Source organism: Procambarus clarkii, chromosome 43, assembly GCF_040958095.1.
Source record: "Procambarus clarkii isolate CNS0578487 chromosome 43, FALCON_Pclarkii_2.0, whole genome shotgun sequence".
NCBI lineage: Eukaryota > Metazoa > Arthropoda > Malacostraca > Decapoda > Cambaridae > Procambarus > Procambarus clarkii.
Window position 1 is genome coordinate 9,810,708 of NC_091192.1, and position 21,945 is coordinate 9,832,652.

Sequence of the window (21,945 nt, forward strand, 5' to 3'; positions counted from 1 at the left end):
CGGCGGCTCACTGCTTCTGCAAAGCAGACTTGTGAAGAGACCTTGGCTGTCTTGGGTAGACTGACTCTTCCTGCATCGCAGCAGCCCTATGTTGACGCTGTGAAAGCAGACACGTCATCAGTACTGGGACACTACATGGGAACCACTAGGAAACATCACTTACTGGCTTATCCACAAATGTACAGCTTCTAGCTCAATAGATGGCGCTGATGTTCTGAGCACTACCTCACCAGAGGTCAGCACTAGCTACCTCACGAGCTACCAGGACAAGAATCTAGCATGTCGAGCTGGTATATTCCTGCCACCACTAGATGGCGTCGTCCATTTTGTGGGGTTTCGGGAGCGAACTCACAGATAGCGTTGACGTCACTGCTCCGTGCTCGGACGATGAACTTGGGTTCGTAACACCTCCTTTTTCCTCTCTGGGTCGTTAGCTCCGGGGAGCCGAAGGTGTTCCCCCCAGAAAACTAGGCCATTTTCTGGGTGAGACCTGGAGGCTCTTTGGTATCCCTCCCTCCTGTCGGTGGTTTTTCACGTTTTTTGACATCCTGCCTCAGAACTAATGGTGGATAGCCAGCACGGTAGGTCTGGAGCTCTCCCTTCCGCCTCCCAGGGAGGGGGAGCTGCGCAGACAGTGGCGTGGTGATGTGTGACTCATGATCGTTTGCTCGTTTCCTGTAGGTTAGTTCTATCCACTTGTTCGGCTTGTGGTAGCAATTTTCACCGGAGTAGGGGTTTATTTTGGGACGCTTATCTCTCTGGGTGCCTGACCTGGTTGATGGCAGACATAGAATGCTTCCAACCACTATGAGGGTTTCTATAGGCCATTGCTCCCCTTGCCTCTCTGAGGGGGGCCAGGTTCTGGCTCATGGTCCTCGGTGGGCCCATAAAACTCCATACATATGACTGATGCCAAAGTCTGACATTAGCATATCAGCCTGGATAAGCTCTGTGGGACCTCCGTGTCTCACCCAGAAAATGGCATTTCATTACCTTCAACGCTGTTTTTTTTACGTCTCGGTGATCAACCGCCCTTAGTGTGCTGGGGTGTTTTCTGCACCCTTCTTTGCCTTTGGGAAGATGTAGTTTGCACCGGTAGGGGTGCAGGGTACTGCTCAGCTTACCACCTTTTATAGCGGCCGGCTCTGTTCTACCTGGGTACATTGTCCTCCTGCGGAGTTTTTCTTTTGTTTTTGTTTTCCTGCCTGGTGGTGGGGGTCTGCCTTTGGTTGGTTGCCCCCTATCTATATCTATATAGGATTATATCCATCTCTGTTCTTGGTACAATCCTCTGCTAGGCCCTCGTGAGTGGACACGTCTCGAGGGTTGAACTTTTTAGAAGTTTGTTTGGTAGATTGGGCGCCGGTTCGCAGTACTCTGCCTGGGCTTCTCTTAGCGATAAGTCTAAGGGGCCCTGGGAAACCCCGCGGGTGTGCACGGGGTCAAATGGATGCGACCCCTCGAAGCCCCGAGGTCTTCCAGGGATCGTAGTAATTTTAATCAGAACAGGGGTTTGTTTCGAGGTGCTTACCTTTTTGGTGCCCGACCCAGTCGATGGCAAACATAGAATGCTTCAAACATATGTGCACTTCTATAGGCCATTGCTCCTCGTGCCTCTCTGAGGGGGCCTTGTTGTGGCTCGTGGTCCTCATTAGGCCTAGTACTCCATTCACACTGACTTATACCAGAGTCTAATAATAAACATATCAGCCCGGATAGCTCCGGGTCTCGCCCAGAAAATGACGTTTCATTACATTCAACTCTGGTTTTTGGGGTGTTTCTATTATCTGATGGTCTGTTGGAATTTCCTTTCGTTTTGGAATGGTTTAGTATCCTCAGCTCCCTGTCCCTCTTTGAGTCAGATTCTGTTTCTTGTCTCCGGTAGGCATTCTTGATTTGTAAGAACATTGCCAAACATGATTTGTGAAGAGACATCCAGGTGGTTAGTTTCTAGGAGTGACTGAGTAGCACACCCAAAAAAGCCATTTTATTACATTCAGTGCTAGTTTTTAATTTTTAAAAATTTTGTTGACTTCCATTTTATTTACGATGGTTATTCTGTATATTTTACATTTTAATTGGTTCACCTTTCCAGGTATGCCTTGTGTTGCTAAATTTTCTGGGGATGAGAAGTGGTATAGAGTCTTAATTAAAGACCTACCTGGAAAATGCAAAGTGGATGTCCAATGTGTAGACTTTGGAAATGAAAATACAGTGTCTTACAGCCAGCTCTGCAAGATAGCTGACGAGTTCATGAAGTTACCAGCTCAGGTATTTATATTATTAATTTATCACAAAATATTACTTTCAGTGATAACAATGTTCAAGTAGTAGAAATCTCAGTAGTACGGTCATGTTCATTATCGATTCAAAATCGAGAATTACTGGTTCGAGTCCCAGGCCGGACAGATATGGTTGGGCTCATTTCCTATCACTTAATGTCATGGTTCACCTTGCAGTAAGTGGATACCCAGGCTTGTTGTGGGATTGCATCCTGGGGAGGATGTTGTAGTTAACCTTTAGTGGGGGAGGGAGGGGCGGGGTTTGGACCTCGATATAAGCCTAACATGTCCTGAGCGCCATTGTCTGCCTGTGTTAATGGAGCTCGACAGCGAACCGACCCTGGAAGAACTCAGCAATGCCCTAGACTCCCTTGCTTCTGGTAAAGCTCCTGGCAAAGATGGCATTCCTGCTGAGACCTTGAAGTGCTGCAGAGGTAGCCTGCTCATGGAGCTGCATGAAATTCTTTGCCTCTGTTGGGAAGAAGGAGAGGTGCCACAGGACATGAGGGATGCCAAGATCATCACGCTGTATAAGAATAGAGGTGACAGGGACGACTGTCACCTCGAGTCGAGGTGACAGTCCTCGACTCGAGGACTGTTCAATGCGACAGTCGAGGTGATTGCTCGTGTCGCATTGAAGAGGCTCCAAGTACTTGCAGAGAGAGTCTATCCAGAATCACAATGCGGATTCAGAGCTGACAGGTCCACCATTGACATGGGTCTTTTCCCTCAGACAACTGCAGGAGAAATGCAGGGAACAGAAGCAGCCACTCTTCGTAGCTTTCATAGATCTGACGAAGGCCTTCGACCTCGTCAGCAGAAATGGCCTGTTCAAGATCCTCCCCAAGATCGGATGCCCACCCAGGCTCCTCAGCATCATCAGATCTTTCCATGAGAACATGAGGAGCACCGTGGTCTTTGATGGTCTAACATCAGACGCCTTTGACATCTGAAGTGGAGTAAAGCAGGGCTGCGTACTGGCTCCAGCCCTATTCGGGATTTTCTTTGCAGTTATGCTGCAGCATGCCTTCGGATCTGTCACGGAAGGCATTTACCTCCAGACCAGGTCGGATGGAAAGCTCTCTAACCTCGCCAGGCTGAGTGCCAAGACGAAGGTTCGGCTGAGGTGTCTGCGCGACTTCCTTTTTGCCGACGACGCAGCAGTCACTGCCCACTCAGCCGAAGATCTCCAACGGCTCATGACCCGCTTCAGCGAGAACTCTCAGGCTTTTGGACTCGCCATCAGCCTGAAGAAAACACAAGTCATGGGACAAGGAGTGGACTCCCCACCTGACATCGGCATCTCCGATTCCAAACTGGAAGTCGTTCACGACTTCGTGTACCTGGGCTCCACAATCTCTGACTCCCTCTCTCTTGATACAGAGCTAAACAAACGAATCGGTAAGGCATCTACTACCATGTCCAGACTGACAAAGAGAGTGTGGGCTAACAATAGGCTAACTGAGTATACTAAGATTCAGGTTTACAGAGCCTGTGCCCTGAGCACTCTCCTTTATGGCAGTGAGTCTTGGACACTTTGCTCCCATCAGGAAAGACAGCTGAATGCCTACCACATGCGCTGCCTTTGACACATCTTGGACATCACCTGGCAGGACAAGGTGACAAACAACGTTGTCTTGAGGAGAGCAAGAATCACTAGCATGTACACAATGCTGAAACAGAGACGAATGTGCTGGCTCGGGCACGTTGTGCGAATGGGCGATGGCAGGATCCCCAACGATCTCCTGTATGGAGAGCTGATGCAGGGAAAGCGTCCAACAGGCAAGCCCCAGCTACAGTACAAAGACGTATGCAAGAGGGACCTGAAAGCCATGGACGTTGATCTTGCTATATGGGAGACACTGGCTGCAGACCTTTCAGCCTGGAGGCAGTCTGTTCAAAGGGGTCTCTCCAAGTTCGAGGAGTCACTTGCCAAGGAATCAAAGACAAAGAGACAGAGAAGGAAAGCCGGTAGCCAGGAAGACAGACCAGAATCGGACTTCGTTTGTGCTCGGTGTGGGATGGACTGCCACTCTCGGATTGGCCTCATCAGTCACACCAGACGCTGCACTAGGATCGACAACTAGGGCGCAACTCCATAGTCTCCCGAGACTGAAGGATGCCTACTACTACCCTATACACACATTATAAGTATCTCCCTATACACACATTATAAGTATCTACATGTTTTGTTCACCATACCTGTTCAACTAAGATGGTAAAAGAGCATAGTGGTCACCCCTACCAACATGAGAAATAATGCAGATGTTGTTACCCCCCATCACCAAAATGGCTTCTTCCCCACACTCCTTTTGCTGATATTTAACTGTGTATACACATTATATATGTAAGTGTCTACATTCATGTTCACCATAACGAACCACTAAGTTGGTATGCTGAGTGGCAGTAGCAGCCCACCACTGGCTGCCACTTCCTCCCTCACCTCACCTGACTCGCCACCATTCTCTTCCCCACAATACTGTTTTTGCTTTTATTCACTATATATAGACGTTATATATAAGTATCTGCATGTTTTGTTCACCATAGCGAACAACTAAGCTGGTATAGTGAATCCAGACAGTAAAAGGGGTTCACACAGAGTCAGCAGACAACACTACCTCCCTCCCCACCAAGATTACTCCTCCCACTACAGCACTAATTATCACAACAATCCTGCTACTATCAGAATCCTGGTCATTTTTATCATAGTCAGGGGTCTTTTGTAATACTATCATAGCTAAATAATATCATGAACATATATATTAGGGCATTTTTAGGCGATGCCGTGGTCACAAGTTGAACAGCAGTGTTGTGAGCTCATGCTGCATGCATCAGTCTTGGTGGCTCACTCAATACTTAGGCCCTCGCACCCAGGAATTTGGCCCACGATTTTTTTTTTTAATGGTGTCTGTTTACAAAAGCCCTGCTGATGGTGTGGTGAACCCCGTGTATCCGCGGGTCGTTTAAATCTTGCGTAGTACTCCAACACGTCATATGACCTGATGCGCAATTTATAGCAAGTTACTCAACACATCATATGATGTGTTGTGCAGTTTAAGGGTTAAACAGAGGTTTCAGTTAAGGATTTGCACCCAGTAAATCCTCCCAGGCCAGGATACAAACCCAGGACAAAGTGCTCTCGAAACGCCAGGCGAGCGTCTTTAGTTTTTAGTGAGAAAAACAAGCAGTGAGCCACAAGCAGGTCCTAGTGGCATGCAGCAAAACGTAGGAAAGAGTGTACCCCAGAAAAGTCAAAATTATAACATCTCTGCCTGATGTTATAATGGAAGGAGACTTTCCTTCCAAACAGTAACACCTCTCCTCCATCCTCTCCTCACCGTCTTCCATACGCCAAAGTCATCAGTAAAGGTTAGTAATAACTTGTATATACTTTAGTACTGAAGATTTGGGTGAATTGGGTATAAATTTATTTTCAAGTTAACTGTTTGGGGAGCCCCCTTTGGCTCCCTGGAGCTCCTTCGGCTCCCCGAAGCTACCTAACCAAAGATTAAGAAAAGGGACTTACCCTGGAGGTGGCCATCACTCGCTATTCATCTCGAAGTCAAGACAACTGGCTGCAACCTGCGACCCAAGGCTACACACGCTCGAGAGGAGCCAGGGACATTAACAAGGTACCATGCGGCCAGGACCCAGTTCGATCTCCAAAAACCCAGTGCCCAAATGTCAGCCCTGGACGTACTACCAACATGCAGCAGGCAAAGCCGCAAACTTACGATTGTCGTGAGCATGGGGATAGACTGCAGTCTGGCTGGACTGAATAATCATGCAGACAACCAGGAAGACCTGTGCCCTGGAACAGGAAGAATGGAAACCATGTCAACCCAAAGTGCATCCCCTGCCATGGAGGACGCGTTGCGCAAATAATGGCGAAGAGCTGCAACCGGACATAAAACATGATGCACCCCCAGCCAAACCAGCCAAGCATCAACAACCCAAGGACCCCTTTCAGAAAGCAGCAGACTCATTCTTTGCTAGAAAAGAGAGAGACAGCTGCAAACGAACGAAACGACCACCAGAACCGAAAAAGCAGAAACCCCTGCACCAGAGGAGAGCCTGAAGCTCCCTGACTTGGCCCCCAGAGGCCAATGCCAACAAGAAAAAGAGCCCTACAAAAACAGTCCTGAACCAAGTGGGCCACCACAAACCGAGGAGAAAAGAGAGCACCTGGTCCAACGACTAGGATGGCTCAGGCTGTGCATGAGCAGGCTGGAGGTGAAATAACGCCCGAGAAAACTAGCAGAACGGAGCAGAAGTGACATCCACTCCAAATGTAATCTGCACCGGCTCCGCCAGCGCCACATGATACGAGGTGACAGTATTTGGCATAAGATGACAGTTCTGAAACAACCAAGAGAGAGGACAAAACAACCCGAAATCAGATAACGAAGACAAGCTACGAAGAGACAAAAAGTGCAGAAAGGACTGTCGTGAAATTTCATATTGTCTCTAGACGAAACTCGCAGGTGGGACACCATCAACAAAGCCACCTGATCACCATACAAGTAGTGTTAAAACCTGCGTAAAAAAGACCTGATGCAAAGAGTGGAGAAGATCGAACCAGCCACATACCGTACCGGACCGACCTGCTGACAGAGGCAGAGCCGTGGGAAGACCCTTAGGTTCGGACAACAGGGAAGAAGCGCCTGAAACCAGGACTGGGGCAGACACCAAGAAGCCAACAGGACTAATCTCCCCTGGTAAGTCTCCGAGCAAGCCAGGACCCGGAGCAACAACTGAACCAGTGAGAAGAGGTACAGGTAACCCCACTTCGACCAGTCCAGCCGAAAGGTATTGACCCCGACAGTCTCACAGTCTGGGAAGGGTGCCACAAACACTGGAAGACGCCTTGAACACGCCAATGCGAAGAGGTCCACCTCCAGGCGCCCATATGTCCGACAGAGCCAACTGAACGAGTCGGTGTTGACCGTCCATTCCATGGATCGGGGAATGAATTGAGGCAGGCTGTCCGCCAGGACATTTGACACTCCCTGAATGTGAACCGCCAGGAGAGCCAAACCCCGAGAACTCAACAGACGAGTCACCCGAAGCGATTAGCCCCAAAGAGCCAAGGACCGCATCAATCCCCTGCGGATCAGACAATGGACTGCAGCGGTTCATTGTCTGAACCCCACAGGGGGGTTAATTGTCCACGCTCTGAATGGACTGCTCTATTCGGAGCAGTCCAATTGGAGCCAGATCGTTGCTCCATGAGTGACACTAACCCTCTGAAGCGAATGCCTCACTGCGGCAAACTCCCGCACCGTGCTTTGAGCTCAACGAAGGGACGGATACCACTGTCCCTGGCCGGCCTGGTGAGCACTGGTCACAAAAACCCTAACCGAGAGACAAGACATCTGTGAACAGATCAAGTGAGGGCTTGGGGAGCCACCATGGCATAGATCCCCGAAAAACGACAAGAGGAGGCCAGTGACACAGCAGCTGACACAAGGCTCCTGGGATCCAAACCCAGCGATTGCGAAAGCAGCGGAAGGGACATCCCCGAAGAAGCCAGAACAGTTACTAAAGCCAGAGCTGAGCCGAAGGATAGACCAGCATGGCGAAGTTCATACTCCCGCACAGCCACTCGAACAACCGATATGTGACCTGGGTGTCCTCCAAAAGCAGTCATAGGCATGACTGCAGCAGCAACAACGCTGCAAGAGGGAGAGACAATGAAGCAGTCCTACGGAGGACTCCTACAAAGTCCCAAATGGGACTTCCTTCAGTCCACCATGAACCAGAACCCAGTGAGCTGGGAAAGAGCCACATCCCTGGCAAGCAGACACAGACTGGCTGGGAGCCCAGACCAGCCAGTCGTTGAGGTAAGCCAGAGCCTGAACCCCTAACGTATGCAAACGGGGCACCACGACCCAAGTAAGACGTGTGAACTCAAAAGGTGACAGATTAACCCTCAAACCGCGCATATCATATATGAATGATATCAGTGACAAAACCGAAACCGCGCACATCATTTATATATGATTTCGTGTCTAGCGCTATAATTTAAACGCCACGCCTGGGATAGGGGCAGCTATAGTACAGCCACGACCGATAGTTGCCAGATGCCACCTAGAAAAAAAATCCAGGCCAACATTCTTGGGTGTTACAGCGTCAGTATTGAGCAAGCCACCAAGGCTGGCACACGCAGCACGAGCTCACAGCACCGCTGTTCAGCTTGTGACCACAGCATCGCCTACAAATACCATAATATAAATGATACTGCTATTATTTAGCAGTGATAGTATTACTGAAGCCCCCTGACTGTGATAAAACTGACCAGGATTCTGATAATAGCAGGATTGTGGTGATATTTAGCGCTGTGCTCCATGGAGGGAAGGTTGTGGCGTCGCCTTCTGACTGTGTGTGGCCACCATTTATTGACTGCACTCACCATACCAGCTTAGTGGTTCGCTATGGCGAACACAAATGTACATACTTATATATAACGTGTGTATAGTGTGAGATAACAACGAGAGGAGTAGGTTGGGAGCCGCCATTTTAGTGAGGGAGGAGCGTCGTCTGCACGACTTGGCATGGTGTTTACTGATGGCCACTATGGTCTTTGGGCACCATACCAGCTTATTTGTTCAGGTATAGTGAATAAAACAGGTAGATACTCATATATAATATGTGTATATAGCGTAATAACACCACAAACAATATTGTTGGAGGACAAATATTAGTGCGTCTGGCCTTGAGGGCGGCCGCCGATCAGCTGACTGTGAGTAGCTACGTCTTATGGCCTTTACTCACCATACAAGCTTAGATGTAGAGTTATGGTGAACAAAACATGTAAATACGTATATATAACGTCTGTGTATAGTGAATAAATACAAAAGAGTATTGTGGGAGGTGAATGAGGGTGAGTGAGGTAGTGTTGAGGGAGGGAGTGGCAGTGAGTGGCTCGCTGGTGTTTGGTGTTTCACTCCTCGTTGCTTTTTGACTCACAAGACCAACTTAGTAGTTCGTTATGGTGTACAAAACATGCAAATACTTATATATAACCTGTGTATATAGTGTAACAACAGCAAAACTATTTGTTTATTGTTTTATGAACATCATAATTGAATCACTAATATGCACACCATAATTTTGAGTACAGCGATGGTTCACACATTTTATAATATAAATATACCACAATTCACTGTTTGGAATAATATTACTGCAAAAAACTAAGAAAAAATCAGAGACATTGAAATAATTAGGGAATAATATATTTGTGGCAACTGCCGTCTGGCGAAGGCTCTGCCAACGCCCTTTTTTTTTTGCCACATTTCCCTACCCTATTGCGGCTAAAATATGCCACCTACGATTTTTTTGTTATTTTTTCCGTGATCAGGGAACAAAAATGAACACTTCTATAAGACGAAAGAATTTTTTTTTTTTTTTTTTTTTTTTTTTTGCGCCTGTGGGTGTGAATTCCATTTGGGCCCTTAGCGGTTTGAGGGTTAAAGCTGACTGGAAGGCAACGAAAGTGGTAAGCCTGTCGCTCAACAACAAAACCGAGCCTGTCCTTGAGCCCAGGATGAATTGGAACGTGTCAAACCACTAGTCCCTCCCCTGCCCCCCCCCTCCCCCCCGGGGATTTATTAATAAGTTGATTTAAATTAATAAATCAATAAATTGTGGGGGTGGGGTGGGGGGGCAAGGCCTCCGTGGCAGGGGACGCGCGTTGGGTAGACCCGGTTTTCCCTTCTTCCCTGTTCCAGGGCGCGGGACTTTCAGGTCATCCGCAGGAATATTCAGTCCAGCCAGTCTGCGGTCTATGCCATGACCATGATGTTCATAAGTTTGCGGCTTTGGCTGCTGTTTTTGGTAATACAGTAAGTCCTGGGCTGACATTCGGGCACGGAGCTTTTGGATGGCGAACAGAATCCTGGTCGCACGGTACCTCGTTAATGAACTTGGCCCTTCGCGGGCATGTATAGCCTTGGGTCGCAGATTGCAGTCAGTTGTCTCGACTTTGAGTTGAGGAGAGAGTGACAGCTGCCTCCTGGGTAAGTCCCTCTTCTTCTTTATCTTTGGTTAGATAGCTCCTGGCAGCTGAAGGGGCTCTCCACAGAAAACCAGCGTTGTATGTAATGAAACGCCATTTTCTGAGCGAGACCCCGAAGCTCCTTGGTATCCCTCCCTCCTGTTGGCGTTTTTTTTTCTGTTTTTGATATTCAGCCTCTGAACTGGGGAGAATAGCCGACGTGGAGGTCTGGGACCTGGGACTCCCCCGTCCCCCTCCCAGGGAGGGGGGAGTTTGCGCAGACAGATGCGTGGCGGTTGTGGTGACCTCATGTTTGCTAACTTGTTTTTGATTGGGGAGTTCTGTTTGCCAGTTCAGCTTTTGGTTTGCAATTTTTGACCAGCAGTAGTTTGTTTTGGAATTCCTACATTTCTGGGTGCTTGACCTGGTAGATGGCAGACAAAGACTGCTTCCAATTACACATGGGTGTCTTTAGGCCATTGCTCCTCGTACCTCTTCTTGAGGTGGCCAGTTTCTGGCTCTGGTTCCCGGTAGGCCTAGAACTCCTTCGATTGCTTGCTACGGTCTAATATATGCATATCAGTCCAGTATAGCTCCGGGAAGCCTCTGGGTCTCACCTAGAAAATGGCGTTACATTCAACCCGTTCTCGCACTTTCTTATAGTCAATATTGACTTATTAAATACATGCATATGTGATTATTATCTTTCGGCACCTTTGTTTCCTTAACTTCAATCTATGTACACACCTAGTTGTGCTTGCAGGGGTTGAGCAATGACTTTTTGGTCCCGCCTCTCAACTGTTAATCAACTGGTGTAAAGCATCCTTTACACCAGTTGTAAAAGATTATGAAGCATCTTATTGCTTCGTAATTACAATTATTACTTAACCTATACCTATAATAGGTTAAGTAATAATTGTAATTACGAAGCAATAAGATGCTTATCTTAACGTACTAAGAAGGTTAGGTAAGGTCGGTGTTTTCTATGAAGCTTTTCAAGGTAAACTAAAATATTCACAATAAATTAGTATGTCACATATGCACTTATTTAATTAGTCAATATTGACTTAAAGAAAGTGTGAGAACGGGTTAGTTACATTACATTCAACGCTGGTTTTTTTTATCGTATATGATCAGACGTCACCCTATCCCCACTAGATTTTGAAGAAGCCATAAACAGTATGCCTATGCACTCTGCACCAGGCCCGGATTCTTGGAACTCCGTATTCATCAAGAACTGTAAAAAAAACCACTATCGCAGGCCCTCCACATTCTGTGGAGACAAAGCCTAGATACTGGCGTTATTCCTGATATACTAAAAACAGCAGAGATAGCACCACTTCATAAAGGAGGAAATATGGCAGAGGCAAAAAATTACAGACCGATAGCACTAACATCGCACATTATAAAAAATTTTGAGAGAGTGCTAAGAAGTAAGATCACAAAATACATGGAATCACAGCATCTCCATAACCCCGGACAACACGGTTTCAGAACAGGGCGCTCTTGCCTGTCGCAGTTGCTGGACCACTATGATATGGTATTAGATGCTATGGAAGACAAACAAAACGCTGATGTAATTTACACAGATTTCGCAAAAGCTTTTGATAAATGTGATCATGGCGTTATTGCACATAAAATGCGTTCAAAAGGAATTACCGGAAAAATAGGCAGATGGATCTACAATTTCCTGACCAACAGAACCCAATGTGTAATAGTCAACAAAATAAAATCCAGCCCATCAACCGTGAAGAGCTCAGTCCCCCAGGGTACTGTGCTTGCTCCAGTACTTTTTCTCATCCTCATATCGGACATAGACAAGAACACAACCTATAGCACTGTATCATCCTTTGCAGATGACACTAGGATCTTCATGAGAGTAGGCAACATAGAGGACACGGCAAACCTCCAGTCAGATGTAGATCAGGTCTTTCTATGGGCTACAGAAAATAATATGGTGTTTAACAGAGATAAGTTCCAGCTCATGCGCTATGGAAAAAATGAAAATATAAAAACAGAAACCACGTACAAAACTCAGGCAAATCATGACATAGAACGAAAAGGCAACGTAAAGGATCTGGGTGTACATATGTCGGAAGACCTTACCTTTAAAGAACACAATAAAGTAGCCGTCACAACTGCAAGAAAAATGACAGGTTAGATAACAAGAACTTTTCACACTAGAGATGCTATACCGATGATGACACTTTTCAAAACGCTTGTGCTCTCTAGAGTGGAGTACTGCTGCACATTGACAGCCCCTTTAAAAGCTGGAGAAATTGCCGACCTGGAGAGCGTGCAGAGATCCTATACTGCTAGAATTCACTCAGTAAAACACCTAAACTATTGGGACCGACTAAAGAGCCTAAATCTGTACTCCCTTGAGCGCAGGCGGGAGAGATATATAATAATTTACACGTGGAAAATGTTAAGAGGGGCTGGTCCCAAATCTGCACACAGAAATAACATCACATGAGACCAGAAGACATGGCAGGATGTGCAGAATACCCCTGTTGAAAAGCGGAGGTGCAACAGGTACTCTGAGAGAGAACTCTATCAACATCAGAGGCCCGAGACTGTTCAACACGCTTCCACTACACATAAGGGTCATAACTGGCCGACCCCTCACAGTGTTCAAGAGAGAACTATCAACATCAGAGGCCCGAGACTGTTCAACACGCTTCCGCTACACATAAAGGGCATAACTGGCCGACCCCTCACAGTGTTCAAGAGAGAACTGGATAAGCACCTCCAAAGGATACCTGATCAACCAGGCTGTGACTCATACGTCAGGCTGCGAGCAGCCGCGTCCAACAGCCTGGCTGATCAGTCCAGCAACCAGGAGGCCTGGTCGACGACCGGGCCGCGGGGACGCTAAGCCCCAGAAGCACATCAAGGTAACCTCAAGGTATGATGCATATTTGTGTCCTTTACTATATGTATACAGTAGAACATTGATAATTTTCCATGGAAGTGTGATACATTTGTCAGTAATGTGTCCACAATAAATATTTATTGTCGCAATATTACTTGTGAAAAATTCATTAAAATTACAATATATACCGTTTCACACATTATTTACACAGAAATACACTATTACACACTCAGTACTTCAGAATTGAGTGATAATCAACGAAGTAGTCCATGGTACACAGCGCGACTTCGCTATCGTTGCACCAGGTACAGATAGATTTTCGCTTCCTGTTTTTTCATTTTGTGTGCTTGCAAATAATGTACTCACGTACACCCTTGGCTTTAGCACCTGTAGGTGGTATGTAGCCATACTTGTAAAGCATAAGGTAGTCTTAAAAAGATTATAGGAAACGATCAAGTTTTAAGATAGTCTTGAAAAGATCGCTTTGAAAGGTCCCTTACTGGAAGAGATTGTCATTAATAAAGAGATTCAGAAATTCTTGAAAATTTATATGGAAAACACTACTATGGAAGCTGCTGACACTGTTCGTCTATGCAACTTGTATCAGATGCATCATCACTGAACTAAGAAAATGATTCATCTATTTATCATCTATAAAAATTGGAGATGGCATGGGTGAGCTAAGGTGGCGCTCAGAGCTACAACTGGATACGCTCGCTTTATCATCCTCATCAGTGCTGTATCACTTGCAACTGGCCTTTGTGTTAGGTCCTTATTGCACCTAGCTTGATTAATATCATGACCCTTACGTTCTTCAAACAATAAGGTCTGAATTTCACGGACAGATAGCGATCTTTCAATACCACGTCAGACAGGTGTTTGGGAGCCAGCGGTGCGTGCACTACCCATGGTTGCTCACTCAATATTAACCCAGCCAGCAGCCCTATGACATTCTGAGAATTTTTTTCCAAGATGGCTGTCTCTCACTGGAGGCCCTAAGAGCTCGTTTCGTACACAACCTACCACACACGTGGTACAGGAACCTGTACATTAATTGATTGACAGGTGAGAGGCAGGACCAAAGAGCCAGAGCTCAACCCCCACGAGCACAACTAGATAAGTACACGTGTTTTGAATGGGTATCAAATATTTAGAAATAGTTTTCTCGGTTGGCACAGTTTCCCACCAACCGAGTTTGAAAAAAGCTGGAAAAAGACAAAGCTGGAAAAAGTTCAGAGGTATGCCACTAGGCTAGGCCCAGAACTAAGAGACTTTAAGTCACGAGGAAAGGCTGCATGAAATTCACCTCGCGTTGCTGGAAGACAGGAGAGCTCGGAAAGATATGATCCCTATCAACAAAATCATCAGAGGAATTAACAGGGTAGATAAAGATAAACTGTTTAACAAGGGTGGTATGGATCAAAGGGACACAGGTGGAAACCGAGTACCCAAATGAGCCACAGGGACGTTAAAAAGAACTTTTCAGTGTCAGAGTAGTTAACAGATGGAATGCATTAGGCAGTGATGTGGTAGAGGCAGACTCCATACACAGTTTCTAATGTAGATATGATAGAGCACAGTAGGCTCAGGGATCTTTACACCAGTTGATTAACAGTTGAGAGGTGGGACCAAAAAGTCATTGCTCAACCCCTGCAAGCACAACTAGGTGTGTACATAGATTGAAGTTAAGGAAACAAAGGTGCCGAAAGAATACTAAAAAGTTTTCTTTTGCAAATAGAGTGATAGACAGTTTTAACAAGTTAAGTGAGAAAGTTGTTGTGGCCAAAACTGTCAGTAGTTTCAAAGCATTATATGAAAGTGTCTGGAAGACAGGACACCACAAGCTTAGCTCTCATCCTATAACTGCACTTATTTAATTACTTAGGTAATTACACACACACACACACCTGCTTTCCACACACTTGTTCCTCAACCACATTAGGAAAATACTGGTACCATCCCATTCTTACTCTGTGGGAAAACATTGGTCTAGCATGGGGAAAGTTGTACCAAACATGCCCAATAGTGACCTTCACTTTAACAAGTGTTGGGCTTAGTAAACACAACCGTAATTCAAAGGTCCTTAAATATAGTGGATTGAGACACACAAATGGGGATAAATAGCCTAAGCTACTCTATCCTTTTGATATGTATTTCATTATTTCAATAAACTTATTTGAGACTTGAACTTGACTTACGAGGCTCTTCGGATAGATGAGTGTTCGTATATTGGGAGTTGATGTAATGGGAACCTCTTGTCGGAGATAAGTGAAAATATGGGGACATGATCACAGTACATACAGAATGACAGGATTCATGAAAATTTATAAAGGAGAATTTTTAATAACTGCCCTAATTTCAACAAGAGGGCAGGTAAAAGGTGTCCAATGTGAAAAAGAATGTAAAAAAAATTCAAGGATTGAAAACGACAGGAAGCGATTGCATTTTCCAATAATTTAACCCTTACACTGCTCAGGGGTCCTGGGGACATTTACACCCCTGTGCGCAAGAAAAAAAAAAATTCAAAATTTTTGTTTTGTCTTCTAAACATGTTAATTTGTGTCCCCTGAGCACGGAAAAAATAAAAAAAAAATCGTAGGTGACATATTTTGGACGCAATTGACCGAGGAAGTCTGGCAAAAAGTGGGCGTTGACAGAGTGGTCGTCAGACCCGGTCAGCGTCACCCGCGCTGACAGATGGAAGTTGCCACAAAGATATTATTACCTAATTGTTTCAATGTCTCCGATTGATTTTTTCTTAGTTTTTTTGCAGTAATATTATTCAATAGTGTGTATTGTAATATATTTATATAATAAAAGTGGTGAATAATCGCTATACTCAAAAGTATGATGTGCATATTAGTGATTCAATTATTATGTTTATAAAACAATAAACAAATAGTTTTGCTGCTATTACACTCTATACACAGGTTATATATAATTATCTGCATGTTTTGGTCACCATAACGAACCACTAAGTTGGTAATGAGAGTCGAAAAGCAACGAAGAGTTACCGCCACACACCAGCCAGCCACTCGCTGCCAATCCCTCGACACACGCACTAAACTTTCTATCCCAACAATACCAGTTGTGGTGTTATTACACTATATACAAACGTTATATATAAGTATGTATATATTTTGTTCACCACAACTGTACAGCTAAGCTGATATAGTTAGTTCAGGCACTAAGAGTCGTCGCTATACACAGATGGCGGCTGGCGGCTCCCTCACTCTTTCAAGGTCACACGCACTAAACTTTCTCCCTCAACAATACCTTTTGCAGTGTTATTACCCTATATACACATATTATATATAAGTATCTACATGTTTTATGCACCGTAACTGTACACCTAAGCTTGTAGTGCACCCAAAGAGCATAGTGGCCACCCTCTAAACAGCTAGACAAATCGTGCAGACGACGTCACCTCCGTCACCCATATGGCTCCTCCCAGCATAATTATTTTGCTGTTATTACACTAATACACACATTATATATAAGTATCTACATTTGTGTTCACCATAGAGAACCACTGACCTGGTATGGTGAATGCAAACAATAACAGCTAGCCACACAGTAAACGATGCTGTCTCCCTCCATCTCTCAGCATCACTCCTCCCATAGCGCTAATTATTACAACAGTCCTGCTATTATCACAACCCTGGTTATTTATATCACAATCATGGGTCATCTGTAATATTGTCATCGCTAAATAATATCAATTATATATTTATTTTGACATTTTACGGCGATGCTGTGGTCACAAGCTGAACAGCAATGCTGTTCGCTCATGCTGCGTGCGCCGGCCTTGGTTGCTCCAACAGTACTGTGCCTCTCACACCTGAGAATATTGCCCACGATTTTTTTTTTAAATGGCATCTGTTTACAAGAGCCTTGAGGAAGCTACTGTGAACCCCGTGTAGCCGCGGGCCATTTGAATCAGGCCTGGCACCCTATGGCGTATATATACGCCATGCGCACCATGGGACATGTTACTCAGGGCGTATATATACGCCATGCGGCGTTTAAGGGTTAATAAACTTTAAAACTTGAAAGGACGAAATGTATAAAGAAAACGGTGCTCCATGTATATAGTCTTGTTTCTGAAACTACAGTTTCAGAAATACACAAAGAAATTGCATACACAAAACAGTTTGGTTTAGTTTAACACAACTTTCATTAAAATTGAATTTGAATTTCTAACAGTTTTGGGAAATTTTTATGAATGTTAACTTTTGGCTTCTGCTAGTTTTGAAAGGTTGAGAGATCTCAATATAATTTTGTAAGTTTAAATTGTGGGTCATGGCCTACAATTTTTTTTCTTTTCTTTGCAGGGTATTTTATGCAGCTTGTGTGATATCAAGCCAGTTGGTGACCAGTTGCTTGAGTTGGCTACAGAGGAAATGACAAATGTTTGTGAGAACCGGGTACTCAAGGTGATTATTTTGTCACATTTGTTATAATTAACTAATTATTGACTTGGCAATTATTTCTGTGGGGAGGTTCGTCAGCTCCCTGGAGCTATTGGACTGATATTGGGTATTGTTAGTCCAGGGTTTAAATCATATTGAATTGTCATGCCTACGTGGGATCACTAGCCAGAACATGGTCCCCTCAGAGAGGTACAGGGAGCAATGGCCTATGTAACTTCCTTGTATGAAAGTTGTCATGTCTGCAATCGGCTGGGGTTAGACCCCAGAAAGGTAAGAGCCCCAAAACAGACCCCAACAAGAAAAACAAGACACGCAAACAAGCAACAAGTCACAGAAACCAAGAAGAAGCAGCACAGAAGAGGACTAACGAGTCCTAGAAAGGATCGGAGGTAAGCCTCACCGGAAGACGACAGATGTTCCAATAATATGGGAAGTATCGAAGACCTTCCTGAATCTTCAAGATCCTACAGAAGCAAGCACAAAATCATGAAGGCTCATAAAGGCACAGTCGCACCCGAGAGCAAAGGTCATGCATAACCCAGATACGAGGTTAACATAACCTCGACATGACGGAGAATTCATGTCCCAGAGAAGGGTGAGAAAACGGAGAAAGCACCCACCGACAGGATGGAACCGGTGGACCCGAAGGGACAAGGAACCGAACCTGGGGAGGGGCCAACGCCCAACAACTCATACCGGGGGGAGGGCTTGTAACCGCAGGCCCTGTTCAGAGGGTAAAGAAAAACCTGCGGAGAAGAATGGGGCTTATACAGCCCCTAAGTCAGTCAGCTGCTCCCCAGCCCCGGGAACCTGCATGACAGGACTTAGGGCCGAGCTATCCCCCCAAAAAAACCTCACAAGAAAAAGCTGGGGCAGCCAGTTCCGTCTCGGGGTGCTGAGATGGAACTCAGGCTCCAGGACGCCCAGGCAGGGTACTGCTAACCGGGGCCCAAGTCTACCAAACAACTTTCTGAGAACTGAACCCCGGGGGAAGTGTACACTCACGGGAACCTAGCAGTGGGAACTACCGGAACAGAGAAGAGTACTCGCTACACAGTGGGCAATAACCAAGGTAGACCCCTCACCAGGCAGGCAACAAAAAGAAAAAAGAAAACCACGCAAAAGGACAGCGTACCTAGGCAGAACAGAGCTGGCTGCTATGATTGATGAAAACAAACTGCGCTGTACCCCTGCACCCCTTACCAGTGCAAACTGCCTTGTATCCTAAGGCAAACAAGGGAGTCAGAATACCCTAGCACACAAAGGGTGGCCAAAAACTGAGCAGTAAATGGCCAAGCAGAAGCAAAACCCAAGAAACTTGTGGAAGGTGGCCCCAAGCCCCAAAGGCAGTACTTACCGGGCACCTAGGGAAGGGAACCCTAGGCACATGCAGCCCGAGTACTGAAGAATTACTCCTGGCTCGCACACCCTCTATAAGACAGCCACCACACCACAAAGCATAGAGCTGAAACCAAGTTAGACCAAGAGCACACGACCTCTGCCTAGCACATCGACCTCAGAACTGGGGTCTTGGGTAGCCAGCGTGAGGCATCTGGGGCTCCCCCTTCCCCCTTTTGGGGAGGGGGAAGCTGCACAGATGGCAGCACAGCAACGTGTTAGCAATTCCAATGGTTCGGCTCTCAGTAGCAATTTCTTAACCAGAATAGGTGTTTTTGTGATTACCTTTCTTGGTACCTGACCCGGTTGATGGCAGACATGGAATGCTTCCAACCACATGGGGGGTTTCTATAAGCCATTGCTCCTCGTAATTACCCAAGTGTAATTACCTAAGTGTAGTTACAGGATGAGAGCTACGCTCGTGGTGTCCCGTCTTCCCAGCACTCTTTGTCATATAACGCTTTGAAACTACTGACGGTCTTGGCCTCCACCACCTTCTCACTTAACTTGTTCCAACCGTCTACCACTCTATTTGCGAAGGTGAATTTTCTTATATTTCTTCGGCATCTGTGTTTAGCTAGTTTAAATCTATGACCTCTTGTTCTTGAAATTCCAGGTCTCAGGAAGTCTTCCCTGTCGATTTTATCAATTCCTGTTACTATTTTGTATGTAGTGATCATATCACCTCTTTTTCTTCTGTCTTCTAGTTTTGGCATGTTTAATGCTTCTAACCTCTCCTCGTAGCTCTTACCCTTCAGTTCTGGGAGCCACTTAGTAGCATGTCTTTGCACCTTTTCCAGTTTGTTGATGTGCTTCTTAAGATATGGCACCACACAACAGCTGCATATTCTAACTTTGGCCTAACAAAAGTCATGAACAATTTCTTTAGTATATCGCCATCCATGTATTTAAATGCAATTCTGAAGTTAGAAAGCATAGCATAGGCTCCTTGCACAATATTCTTTATGTGGTCCTCAGGTGATAGTTTTCTATCTAGAACCACCCCTAGATCTCTTTCTTTATCAGAATTCTTTAAAGATTTCTCACATAATATATAGGTTGTGTGGGGTCTATGTTCTCCTATTCCACATTCCATAACATGACATTTATTAACATTAAATTCCATTTGCCAAGTGGTGCTCCATATACTTATTTTGTCCAGGTCTTCTTGAAGGGCATGACAATCATCTAAATTTCTTATCCTTCCTATTATCTTAGCATCATCAGCAAACATGTTCATATAATTCTGTATACCAACTGGTAGATCATTTATGTACACAATAAACATCACTGGTGCAAGAACTGAACCCTGTGGTACTCCACTTGTGACATTTCTCCATTCCGATACATTGCCTCTGATTACTGCCCTCATTTTTCTATCAGTCAGAAAATTTTTCATCCATGATAGAAGCTTACCTGTCACCCCTCCAATATTTTCCAGTTTCCAGAACAACCTCTTATGTGGAACTCTGTCGAAAGCCTTTTTTAGGTCCAGATAGATGCAGTCAACCCAACCATCTCTTTCCTGTAATATCTCTGTGGCTCGATCATAGAAACTGAGTAAATTCGATACACAGGATCTTCCAGATCGAAAACCATACTGTCTGTCTGATATTATTTCATTTCTCTCTAGGTGTTCTACCCATTTAGTTTTGATTAGTTTTTCCAGTACTTTCACTATTACACTTGTCAATGATACAGGTATATAATTGAGGGGGTCTTCCCTGCTGCCACTTTTGTAGATTGGAACTATGTTAGCCTGTTTCCACCCGTCTGCTACGATTCCTGTACACTGGGATGCCTGAAAGATCAGGTGAAGTGGAATGCTGAGCTCAGATGCACATTCTCTCAGAACCCATGGTGAAACGCCATCTGGGCCAGCTGCTTTGTTCTTACCGAGCTCCTTGAGCATTTTTTCCACTTCGTCTCTAGACACCTCTATGTGTTCTATGTTGTTCTCTGGAATTCTTATTGTATCTGGTTCCGTAAAGATTTCATTTTGTACAAACACACTTTGGAACTTTTCGTTTAGTGTTTCACACATTTCCTTTTCATCTTCCGTGAATCTATTTCCCATTTTCAACCTCTGAATATTATCCTTTACCTGCAATTTGTTGTTTATGAATTTATAGAATAGACCTGGTTCTGTTTTACATTTGTCCGCAATCCCTTTTTCAAAATTTCTTTCTGCCTCTCTCCTCACTGCCGTGTAGTTGTTTCTCGCATCTTTGTATCGCTGGTATGTTTGGGGGTTCGGCCTCTTCCTGTATTGATTCCATTTTTGTGTCTTTTGGTCTCTAGCCCTCTCGCAATTTCTATTGAACCAATCCTGTTTCCTAGTTCTGCATCTCTGTTTTGGTATAAATTTTTTTGTGCCTTTATCATATATTTCACAAAACTTGCCATACATCTCATTCACTTCCTTGCCTAGCATCAAGTCTGTCCAATTATACTCACTAAAAAAAATTTCTAAGGTCACCATAATGTCCTCTCCTGAAGTCTGGTTTTTCAACTGCTTCAACCTCCTTATTTTCTTCCAGCTTATAACGCATTGCATATTTTATTCCCAAAAAGACATGGTCACTTTTACCCAAGGGAGGAAGGTACTGAATGTCAAATATCTCTTCCTCCTTCCTGGTAAATATCAAATCTAGCATGGAGGGAACGTCCCCTTCCCTCATCCTCGTAGCTTGTTTAACATGTTGATACAAGAATGTTTCCAGGATGAGGTCTACAAATTTACAGGTCCAAAAATCTTCTGTTTTAGCTTCATATGCTTCCCAGTCTATGGATTTCAAGTTGAAGTCACCGACTATCAACAGTCGTGATCTATCGTTATCCGCTCTCGCTATAATCTCTCTCATTATTGTTATAAGACCTTCACGTTTACTATCTAGCTCCTCCTTTGACCATGTGCTGTTTGGCGGTGGACTATATGCATTTATTATCATTAGTTTATCA

General features: G+C 45.0%; 1 protein-coding gene across 2 annotated transcripts in view; it reads left to right on the forward strand.

Moving 5' to 3' along the window:
* The window catches only part of LOC123755724 (RING finger protein 17), a 928,112-nt gene that overhangs the window by 613,438 nt on the left and 292,729 nt on the right, over positions 1–21,945 (forward strand). For both annotated transcript variants that reach the window (XM_045738465.2, XM_069300037.1), the window contains 2 exons: positions 2,096–2,271; positions 17,488–17,589. In XM_045738465.2, the coding sequence (XP_045594421.2) occupies positions 2,096–2,271; positions 17,488–17,589 (278 nt within the window). The remainder of the gene's footprint in view (positions 1–2,095; positions 2,272–17,487; positions 17,590–21,945) is intronic.